General features: G+C 35.9%; 1 protein-coding gene across 1 annotated transcript in view; it reads right to left on the bottom strand.

The window, feature by feature from the left end:
* Window positions 1–1633: 1633 nt before the first annotated feature.
* The window catches only part of GNB1 (G protein subunit beta 1), a 55843-nt gene continuing 45554 nt past the window's right edge, over window positions 1634–11922 (bottom strand). Inside the window, 7 exon segments of the mRNA XM_013944197.2 lie at window positions 1634–3219; window positions 3222–3364; window positions 3774–3825; window positions 3828–3881; window positions 6190–6406; window positions 6990–7191; window positions 8804–8870. Of these exon segments, the coding sequence (XP_013799651.2) occupies window positions 3074–3219; window positions 3222–3364; window positions 3774–3825; window positions 3828–3881; window positions 6190–6406; window positions 6990–7191; window positions 8804–8870 (881 nt within the window). The 3' untranslated portion in view covers window positions 1634–3073.

Here is an 11922-nt window from a genome sequence, read left to right as displayed (position 1 = left end):
CAGTGTTCTCCTGTTGCATATTCATTTTTTCCTCTGTTACACCATGCTGAATAAGTAAACTATAGCACTTAAATATGTGTCTATTTTCATGTAAGGCTTCATATTTAACAGAAGCACTATCTGTAATACAGAAATCACCCAATCGTTAGCATTTCAGATAAATCACACTACACATTAGCCTCTTGACAGAAGAGGTTACTATCTTAGCAGGTATTTTATTGCCAGCAAAGGCATTCCCAGCACAGGAAGGAATTCAACATATGGATAAAGATTAGGGAAAGAAAGAAAATGTCTGCACTGATTTTATTATAGACTAGACAGTAACATCTGAAACATCTGCTGCAATAAAAATATACTAAGGGAATGGAAAAAACCAGCTTTATCATTTGGAATTGGAAAAGACTAAATTTGAATTCCAAAATTTATGCATTTCCAGCCACAAGTTCACTTACCAGTATTTTGCAATCCAAAAAATCCCAAAGCTAACAATCAAAGCTGCTACTTTAGTAATGCCACCATCTCATTTTCCATGCTCACAGCTTTTAAAAACTTCTCCATTGATGCTCAGAATTTCCACGTTTGGAATGAGACCAAGCCATGGCACTCGAATTTCTCTTGGTTGATGTGAAATGAGGAAAATCCACTTTCTTCCTCCAGTTAGATTAAAAGAAACAACTTTATCTATTAAAATACAAAAGATCTCAAGCTGACCAATACTGATTAAGTCAATTGCATTTTAACATCCCTAAGTACTGCTTTCAGAAATTTGCTTTTGTGGGTAGAAAAATTCATAGGTTTTTTTTCTAGATATAATTCTGGCCAATGGGGCTTTTGTCCTTCTTACTGAGCATTAAAATGGCAGCCACTTACCTTTCTTAATACCTATGGTAAGGACAGCTAACGCTGACAACTGAGCTTATTTGGTCAGATCCTCAAATGGTAATAGCATGACATGCTTCACTCAAATCTTTTCCTATTAAAGGATACAAACAAATTTAAACAGGTTACTGAATATTTTGCTCTGCTATTTCTGACTTCAGGTGTTGTACACTTGTGTACTCTCCAAAGTGCTTTTGTGATGTATACTACATGAATCACATTAGCTACTTTTATTTGGGGTTTGAGCTTACAGAGCTACAAGCAGTTTCTGATCAAGCTCTTGAATAGTTCTAGCAATCAGACCAAAAAATATCCATCTTAAATATTTAAAAATGGAGGAAGAAAAAAATGCCTGCAGCTGCTAACCTCACATATATGCCATATCCCTACTAAATTCAGTGTTAGCATATATTTAACATTCCCATGTTTTCAGATACTGCTCGCAACTTTTAAACACTTTCCACTAACAAAAACCCTTAGGGTTTTAGCTCATCTTGCAACTCTGCTTTCAGCTTAAAAACACCCCTAAACCTGCATCCCCTCACATGTGTACAATATAGAGTTTTCCAACACACTGCACGCTCTGCCCAGTTAGCCACTAAACACATTTTAAAAAAATCCAAGCCATGTTAAAATACTGAAACCAATTAACAATTTGTTCTGGAGCAGCATATATTTTTCTGATTTCATAACTCAAATTCTGCCAGGAGTTTTGTGGGTAGAATAATAAGCTGCAACACAGATCAGTCAAAACTCATGTCAAACTGCTTTATTACATCTTAAATAACATTACATTTTAATATAGTATCTATCTTGCATCCAGCTTTCTTGAAGTACACTGACTTTAAAATTAAATACAAAAGGTGAAGAGGGATACAGGGTGTGGAGAAAGCTCTACAGAGTAGTTTCATAAAAGAGAAAAGGGGAATTCATCTTTTTATGCCAAATCCAGGCCTAACGCACAATTACAGCACACTTTTGTACAGAATGTTGCAGAAAAAACAAAATGGAGAAAAGCTACTACTGCTGCTAGGGAGAAACATTTCTGGATACAGTGAGAAGATAGGAAAGTTAACAGAACAATCTGCTGTCCAAATGCTGCTGCTTTTAACATTTTATTTGAAAAGAAAGCCAGGAAAACCTGCTCATTACAAAAGTGACTCTAATCAGATGCAAAGGACTCATCCTGCAAGAGGAACTGGCTGTAAGGAACTGATTTATAAAGAAGATGGTCTAGGTTCCCTCCTCCCACACCCCAGAATCATCGACAGCGATTGTTTGAACAGGCTGTTTCTTTAAAAAACAAAAACAAAAAAAAGATAGTGATTTATCACGCTACTCCAAAACGTGCATAGCTTTGTACTTGAGTTCTTCATATGTTTATGCACAGAGTAGCAACAATAAATGAATACAGCGACAATGGTTACAGTTTTTAAACAGGTTATTTCTTTAAAAGAAAAAACATCTAAGGACTTAGTCCAATATGCACTTTTTAGCATTTCTACAGCATGCGATTCTAAAGAGTAAACCCACCCAATATGGCAAACAATCAAAAAAAGGGTTTTTTTTTGTTTAACTTAGAAAGTTCAAGATCATTATTTTCAAAACATTGATTTGTACATCATTTCATACACAAAGAATTGACTCAATACCCAAGTGTAGGATAGGTCTCTTTTGAAAACAGAGATTCCTGGTTGTTGAGACTACAGGGTAGTGTTAGTATATATAAACTGCCCTTTCAAGTGGACAAAACCAAAGCAGATAAAAACAACACAAAAAAGGGGGTGAAGTTGGGGGGGGGGGAGAAACACACCAAAAATTGCATTTGTTGCCCATAAAAGGTGAAAGGATTCTTTAAACAAGCATTCATTACCTTGTACAGCATGTGCTTGATTACCTTACTTCTTAACATTATCCTATATATGCCATGTTTTGTGCAACAATTATCTGTGATACTAGAAAATAAAATTTAAAAAAAAAAAATCAGGGACTAGATTTACAGCGTTAACAACCCCCCAGATTCTCTGGGCTAGGACTCCCTTGTTTTGCTCAATTGAAGAAATGTATTTAAAAAGGAAACTTGGAAAAAATCCTGCTACAAAGATGACTAAAATTTGCAAGTGTGTGAGATAAAACAAAGTTCTTAACTTCAACTTGGAAACTACAGTGAAAGCTACCTGTTTCACAATTATAATCAAGTTAATCTTCTGGTCATGCTTTTATGATAGTGTTTCATTTTTAAATTCCCAAGACAAAAAAAAATGGTCCCAAAAGGAATACACAATTTCATTTTGCTTACAACCACAGAAATTCTTCTTGGAAAGGTAATTGTGCTCTTCATTTCAGCAACAGGAGAAGGAAAAGATCTTGCCCTTTGGAGCTGGGGAGGATGGGGGTCCAAGTTAGTATGGTCAGACTGGATATGCTATCATTTTTAGTTTTCAACCGCTGGAAAGTTCTTCCAGTCACGGAGTCCGCCGCTCTTCTGACACACAGAAAGACATATTAAGAGTTGCACTTTGATAAACTGTAGTCAAATTTCAAATGTTGTTCTCCCTACTCACTGACACATTCAGCCATTATCTCACCATTTTCAAGAATGCCATTTATTTAGCAAAGCAGATTCAAAACACTGCCAAGTCATCCCTACCAGGAAAATAAAATATGCCAGAGAGTTCACCTGTCCACAAAACCATTGCATATATTAAGCAAATAGCTTTCTAAAAGAAGAAACTAATTTTTTTCCCTCCCAAGGACTTTCTGATTTGAACTATGAGCTTGTAGCATCAGTAAAACAGCACTGTTTATTCACTGTTCAGAAAAGCAGTGTGAACACAATGGGAAAAAAACTAAGGGAAACTTACAGGAAATTAGTTAATTGGATGTCTACTTACTTCAGTTCCAGATTTTGAGGAAGCTGTCCCATGATCCTGTTGCCACTGCCATTCCATCATCAGTCACACCTAAGCAACTGACACGGTTATCATGACCAGCAAGGACACCTATAAATAAGAACATGCAACAAATGTATTGCATTGCTTTGAGGATTTTGTTTTTCAGTTAAAGTAATACTAAGGCATCCATGTTTGAATTAGGCACCCATACATTCAAAACCCCCCAAACAAATGTGGTTTGGATTTTTAAATGATTTTGTTTTTGCAAACACAAACAGAAATAGTTGGGTGAGTTTGCAAGGGAGTAATTTAGAAAGGATTTTACTTTTATATTTTTTATGTTATGATCCTTACTTTCTCATGAATTGTGAAATCACTGCCCTGAAAATTCTGCTGACAGTACACATCATAAGAGCTGTTCACCACATGTTTATACTAATTATTTCCTCTCCCTAGAGATAAAGACCGATTAGTATTTTACAAGACTTGTGAACATGCAAAAACAGAAATTAAGTTGGACTGCGTTACAAACACTAGATAATTTTTTCATCCAACTAATTTTATCTTACAATGCTTTCAAGCACTTATAAGGCTTAAATATCTACACTGATTGTATTTGCCAAGATGGAGATCTGCTGCAACTCAATTATAGTATCATTAAAAAACAAAAGACAAAAAAGCAATCAGACATTAAACAGAAAAGAAATTAAGGGAACCAATATTTTCCTCTACCTCCTTTAAATACTTCAAAGAGGTAAAAAACCACCTACTCATGTTCAATGTCTACTCAGTCCACTGCACTGAGCTAGAGATAGTCTTCATAGATTTACAATTAGTCATTCTACATCAATTACAATGCTCACAGGGCTATCCTCATTCATATTTTTGGGCTTCCTCTCCTCCCTTCCTCCATTAACTATTCTCCAAAACAGAACATATATGAAGTCAGATTTAATTCTCATACAAATTCTCATACAAGCGTTTAAAGAATTAATATTTTTATTCCTTAACTCAGTGTGAAAATCACCACCTCATACACCAGGATTCTGGATGTTTGAAAAAGTAACATTTCTGACATGCTTTATAAAACCAGTAACACTGTGTGCGTAATACTGTTAATCTCCAGATTTTTATTAAATCTGTACAAGTATCCAAGTCTCAGCAACGAATTTTGCACTTGAAGCCAAGCTGTAAATGCTGAAGTGGTTGAAAGAATCTTCAAAAATTCAGTGGCATAGAGAAGCCAGCTGTCAGAGGTGACAAAATGCCCAGGAGTTATGTAGGATTTATTGTGGGAATTGCATTCAACAGTAGCAAGTACTGAAACTTGGTAAAATAAAGAAAGAGCCAAGAATTTTCATATGGTTTGGACAGAATAAATGACCCACAAAGATATTTATTACAGAATCAGGCACTACAGAAGTGTAAAACCTGCTCAGCAATTGCAAGTCTTGGAAAATTTCAATAAGCAGAATACTTGACAAAATAGTTGTTTAAATCAGAGATCTAAATGCCAATTAACATGTTACTGCATAATGTTACAGCATATTCTACTTATCTCTTATTTCTGTATTGTTGCTCTATAGGACTTTTCATCTCAACAGAGATTTGTTGCAAGATATACAAGGAAGCAATAGAATTGTTTTATCTCTCCTCCCCCACCCAGGTTGTCTCTATAGTTACTACTACGAATAACTATTATAAAAGGTGTCTTTCACATAAATATCCTCATTAATGAGTATCAAAACTCTTACAAGGGAAGTAGAGCAAGTAACATAAGAACATCTTTGATTATTCTTCTATTAACATATACTAAAGTGTCCTTCCGTAAGTAGCTAAATTAAAAAAAAATGAACATAAACTAAGTGGTGACTTTTTATTAAATACTGTCTTGCAGAAGTGTTTGCTGTACAGAGAACTTTGAGATAGTAAAAATCAATGACCACAAGTCATTGCTTGATAGCTATACTACCATAAAATCCGTGCAGCTGTACAGGGGAATATGAAATATCATACAGCATTTGATAGCCTATCAACTTCCACCTTGTAGTATTTCTCTTAACTAATGTCAGTTATTTTATTACTAACATCAGGCAACTGTAAACTCTATGTGAGGTGGACAGTACACTGAATCACTTTGAACAGTTGGGGGGAAGGGGAAAACCCACCACACACACCCCAGAATTTTGTTTTTGATGGCAGACTTCCTGTTTTCAAGCATCCATTGTTCCCTTCTATCATTCAGAAGTACTCCAACATATTTGTTAACATACATAAGCTACTTTTATCATTGGTCATCTCAAAGCAGATTATCAGAGTTTTAAAGTTGAGACATATGCATGGACCTGCTAGCCTTCCCTGTCAGCTTACACATTCAGTTTGTTACTCTATCATATTTAAAAGCAAATATGCTTACCTGCTCTATCAGCTTTCAGTGTATCCCAGACATTGCAGTTAAAGTCGTCATAACCAGCTAGGAGGAGACGTCCACTCTTGGAAAATGCTACAGAGGTGATGCCACAGATGATATTATCGTGTGAATAAACCATAAGTTCCTGATCAGCCCGAAGATCAAAAAGCCTGCACGTGGCATCATCCGAGCCTGTGGCAAATGCATTGCCATTTGGGAAGAACTTTAATTGGGGAAGGGGGGAGAGGGAGGGAAGACATAAGATTTCAAATTAATTTCACAGTAGCTGACAAAACAAGGGAACCACTGAAAAGCTGCAAAATACTTTATGCCTGTCAGACAGAAGTCCAAAATATACAAGACGCTTTTCATCTAGTACTCGGGCACAAACCCTGGAGTACTCCAAAGCTGAAAATTAGGAATAGAACTTTACCCTGGGTCCCAAGGTGGACTCAATTCCTTTTTCTCATGGAATATACTTTGTACAGACCAAGAGTGGCAAGAACACAGCAATGAAGAAGAGTATGCCCCTCTTCACTACTAGGATATGGGCAAAACTGATCAAATAATTAAGAACACACAAAGAAATACTATTTTAATAGCCAGTCACCTTTTGCATTTACCACAAAGAATGTGAAGTTACAGAAATTTCAGGTAGTTTCCCCACCTGCAAAAATTATCAATTAAAAAAAAATATGTCATAACACTAGAACACATAGCATATAGTACATGCTTAATAGTTGAGATGAGGGCAATATACAATTACGAATTTAAATCCCTTCTCCCCAGTTCAAGTTCATACATACACAGATGGCATTGATGTCCGACTCGTGGCCAGTGAAGGTTTGCCGACACATTCCTTCTCTAACATCCCAGAGTTTGGCAGAGGCATCACAGGCACCAGAAACAAAACATCGGGCATCAGGAGCAAGAGACAAGCTCATGACATCCCCAGTGTGCCCAGTAAATGTAGTTGTCTGCTGACCAGTTTCTATGTCCCAGAGAGCGCTTAAAAAAATAATTAGAAAGGCAAAAATTAACATATTCATGCATCCATTTTTCGTGCCCCATTAAAAGAACTAGACAGCAATTCTTGTCTGAACCTCTGCCTCTTTATAAAAATTTATATTTTATAAAAATTCATAAATTATATCTATTATATTTTTATAAATATAAATTTATAACATTTATAGACAGTACAGTGAAGGACTAAGAAAACACTGAAGGTAGAACAGGCATTCTTTGTTGAATTATTCTGCTATGTATTCGTGCACAGTAGAATTAAAAAGCTGTCTTTTTTTAAAACATGGTTTGGAAGGGTTTTTTTTTGTTTTTAAGATAGAAATATATGCTATTCTTACCTAAAAAAGGGTCCTTTTTACACATTTCTAGAAACATAGGGCAAACAGAATGACTGATGCTCTTTTCTGTTTATATGCAAATTTCTTGTGACATGGCAATGCCTTTATCTTCTAAGCTACTATAAGGCTGAGCAGCCCCGGTAAGGCTACAGCAAAAGTTGAGTCAGCATTTCTGTTGTTTTTAAAAACTCATTGAGGATGTATAACCTGGTGAATTTTGTCTCTTGTTTTAAAGTTGCCCCACTTGTCCATGACAGCAAGGTCACTACTGCAATAATCAAAGAGTAGGAAAGGATGAAATAACAATACCATAATCTCCCCTAAAAATAGGCCTAAACATTTAAGAACCATTAAGGATATTTAATTTCTGTCTACTTCTCAGTAAGCCAGTCTCATCAGTCGCAGAGTTGCACTAGGCAAATAAGAGATCACTGTACTTTGTTACCCTTCTGGGAATTTAACTGAACTGAGGTGATGTCAGGTACAAATTTTTATCCAGATAACTGCCAAGTTGCTACAATAACTCCTGAAACAGCTGCATCTTCTTGTGAAGAGCATCATTTTAACAGATTCAGTTTGTTTTTAAGAACTTATTAGAAATATTTTTGTATAAAACCCCAAATACCTATATTCAATAGCTACTCAAAATCAGTGCACTAACAGAAGGGCCTTGAAAGAGACTGATGCTGGGTAGAAGAGACTTATTGGATGACCTTCATTTTTAAGAACTACTGCTTGGGAGAGTTGTATTGCTTCTAAGAAGGAGATATAATAGAAAAATCATTGAAAAAAGACTGAGGGTTCAGCAGCTACCTACATTGTCCTCAAAAAAAATCTTGTCACTGTAAAATGTTTTCTAGGAGCTCTCACGAATAGTGTTATAGATTGAAATTTATATAAAAGAAATGACCTTGTAAAAAAAAGTAATGAATACTGAATACTATAGGACTTCAAAAAATGGTCATTAGTCTAATACACTTCTTTCCAAAAGCCAAGTGTTTATGGTCAAAAATTCCATATATCATCTTGTCACAAAGAATTAGATGAGACTCTTCAGAATATGGACATAACTGTACAATCAAAGCTAACAAGTTTGCATGATTTTTTTTTATTATTCATTAAAACTTGACATATGAGCAATAATCAATTCTAGTCTTCTGGAGAAATATCAGTTTTTAAAGAAGAATTAAGTTTGTTTCAGTAAAACTTTAACTGTGAAAAGCCATTACTAACACTCACATCACAATTTTACTGCTTACCAGGTGGTGTCGCCAGAGCTAGTAACAATTTGATTATCATCCAAGAAACGGCAGCACGACAAGTATCCTGAAAACAAAATCAGAAGTGGATGGAAAAAAAAAAAAAACCAACAGAGATTACTTTATGTTCCATAATGGCTGCTTCTTCCTCTTGTGCAGAGTCAGTAAAAACTACCAAGTAGCCTAAAACATAACAAAATTTTAAAATAGGAACCTCAAAACTTTTGGACAAAATAACTCTTTACAGACGAGGCCCAATTCAACCGCTAGTGTACCACAGAAGGTTGATCTAAATAAGATGTCTAACACAAAAGAAAAAACCCACAAACTTAAGCAGCCTAACCAAAGAGCTAGGTATGACACTGGTTTGTAAATATATTTTTTTTCCCTCTTGGTAGAGGGAGGAGAGGGGAGGAGGGAGAGGGAAGACAAAACGTCTGGGATCTACATGCAAAGCTGGAGAGAAGTGCACATAACCCTACACTGTACACACTAAAGGGGATGTGTGTGACACTACATCCAGCATCAACAAGTGCTTATATGACCTTGGCTGGATCATATAGCTGTTAAAAAAGCCTATATTCTTGTTCAATACAAAGAACAGAGCATGTACATTGGATGTCTTCCAACAGTGATATCAAAGAATTGATTTTAATTCTTGATTTGGGGTATTTCTGTGCCTTTTATCTACTGAAGAACCACATGCCAAACTATCAAGGTAGCAACTCGGATTACAAAAGTAGTCTATCACCTCTATCTCATTGTGTTTTATAAAGCACAAACATTTCTAAATATCCAAGCTACAGCAAAATATGAAAATCTGTAAACATCAGCTTTCAGTTATAGGCTTATTGGTAGCTTTGCTCAATTCTGCAACAGAAGAGTAGCCCATTAAAACTGTTCCTTTAAGAAGATTTCACACAAACTGGTCATATTCAAGTGTATTCCTTCAATGTCTCTTGCATTACAAAGAAATTCTACCTCTCATGCTAATGTACGGATCCATGTTTTCCCAGCTACGAGTATAGTTTATAACCTTAAGGAGATCAGTAAGCAGCTAGAATATCACAGAAATAATGCTCTTAACTTGCTATTGCTGAAGCCTTTTTCAAGATTTTGATATGCACACACAAGGCCACATACTGTAAGCCAAAGCTGATTAGTTACTTCAATTCTCCCTGTGTCCTGAAAGTGGGGAAGGGTGCCTTCCTATAAATCACTTTACTGGTCACATCACAATAACTATTTAAAGGTCAAATCAGCACTGCTTTCCTCACTCCACCCAGATGGTACATAACTCCTCTAAATAAGATAGCTAAAATAAGGCTTTGTAAGAAAGACAGCTGAGAGAAAATTAAATAGCATTAAGCCTGCTTTGGTTCACATTTCTTTTATTCTTTTCCATATGAAAACTCACTAATGTATAACTATTCATTTCTGAGTAACCTTAGTTTCCTTCAATGATAGATTTCATACCATTTACTTTGCTCTGGATAATTAGTCTTGATCAGGCAGAAAACCAACAACACAGAGCCCACCTGATGTTTTTTCTCAAGAACTGTTAAAGGTTTTCTCCAGAGCCAAGCTGACAGCCTCTAGAACAACAGAAATCTGTTTTCCTGCATGCTGGATTACACTCTTTGCAGAAAGAAAGGGATCACACAGATGACATGCAGCTTTAGAGCTGCAACCATAAGAGAAATGCCTTATTACAGTTGATTCTCTTTTGCAGATTGCTGGAGGTATTACTGATTTTGCAAGAAAGCAGAAGCCTGCTGATTTGTATGTTAGGCTCAGTGCTACTCTAGGACTCTCTGTGATACCGAAGTGACTACTAAATACCCAATGTTTTCATTTTCAACTGAGTTCAAGAAAACACCCACCCAGCTTTCCTCTGAAAGTTTCCAATGTCATCCAAAAAAACAAAACAAAAAAAACACCTGTCCATTACCAGTCAATAATAAAAGCAATTCATATTTTCTAGGTTACTGCTGCTTCTAAGGTGCACATCTCCCTTAACTGTGTTCTTTAGGACACAAGAATATCTTCAGCCAGGGAATGTGCATTTAAAGGTGCATGCCAAAGCTGATTCCCTCGGTTTGTTCTGAAAGAAAAAAACCTGTTCAATTCATCCACACTTACAACTCCTGTTTAAGTGCCACGTGGGACTTTCTTGCTTCAAAAACATTTTAACAGTTATGGTTTATAATCCTTATTACCTAACTAGATGAATTTTGCTTTACCAGTCACTAATGTAGAAGTTTGCAGGTAGAGTTTACATCATAACTCAAGAGGCAAAGCCTGTAAGGCTGTATCATTTCACAGTTCTTCCTAGCATTCTTAATTGGCCTGGAGATAACTATGTAACTCAGAATCCTCAGAATATCTGCCATTAAACACCTTCCCCTCCCACCGAGGGAAAGAAAGAAGCAAGTGGAGGTTTGGTATCGATGTGCTGGTTCAGTACTTTAGTTCAGTTCTTTAGTTCAGTTCAGTTCTTTAGTATATAATTATATTAGCTTCTAAGACTAAACCAACAGAAAGGAGTCACAGCAGACATATGTCAGGCACTTCACACCTTACTCTGTAGCAATATCCGCTATTAGAATCTCTCCTGTGAGCTCATAAGTGAGAATAGATTGAAATATACAGGAGAAAACTGAGGTAAGATATTCCATAATGTTCAATTTGACTTCTTTCCCCCAAAAGATTATTCAGTTTTAGAGACTGTTGAGAAAGCACATGCTGAGTATGGACAGGCATCTGCAAGTGAAGACCTTGAAACAGACATTATGATTTTACCCAAGTTTCAATGAACCACTGTTTCTACCTTTCTCAATTATGAGAGTATCTTAAAAGTTAGAATTAGAACCCAAGGTCTCACCCATCACAAATAGTCCATTTTAAAAACTGAAGGCAAAAATTTGAAGGTAGAGTATTTTGGGGAGAAGGGAGAGAAGTAGAAACAGAAGAGAAAGCAGCGAGAAATCAAACCTCTACAGCTATGGAACAGCCACCAGAACGAAGCTGTCTTATGAAAAGTTAAAAACATTTTCAAAAACATTTTCATATGTTTCTCTTTTTCAAAGAGTATCATCATCAATAAAGATGTTAAAAAT

Source organism: Apteryx mantelli, chromosome 26 (genome assembly GCF_036417845.1).
Source record: "Apteryx mantelli isolate bAptMan1 chromosome 26, bAptMan1.hap1, whole genome shotgun sequence".
Lineage (NCBI taxonomy): Eukaryota > Metazoa > Chordata > Aves > Apterygiformes > Apterygidae > Apteryx > Apteryx mantelli.
This window is presented reverse-complemented; position numbering and strand designations above follow the sequence as displayed.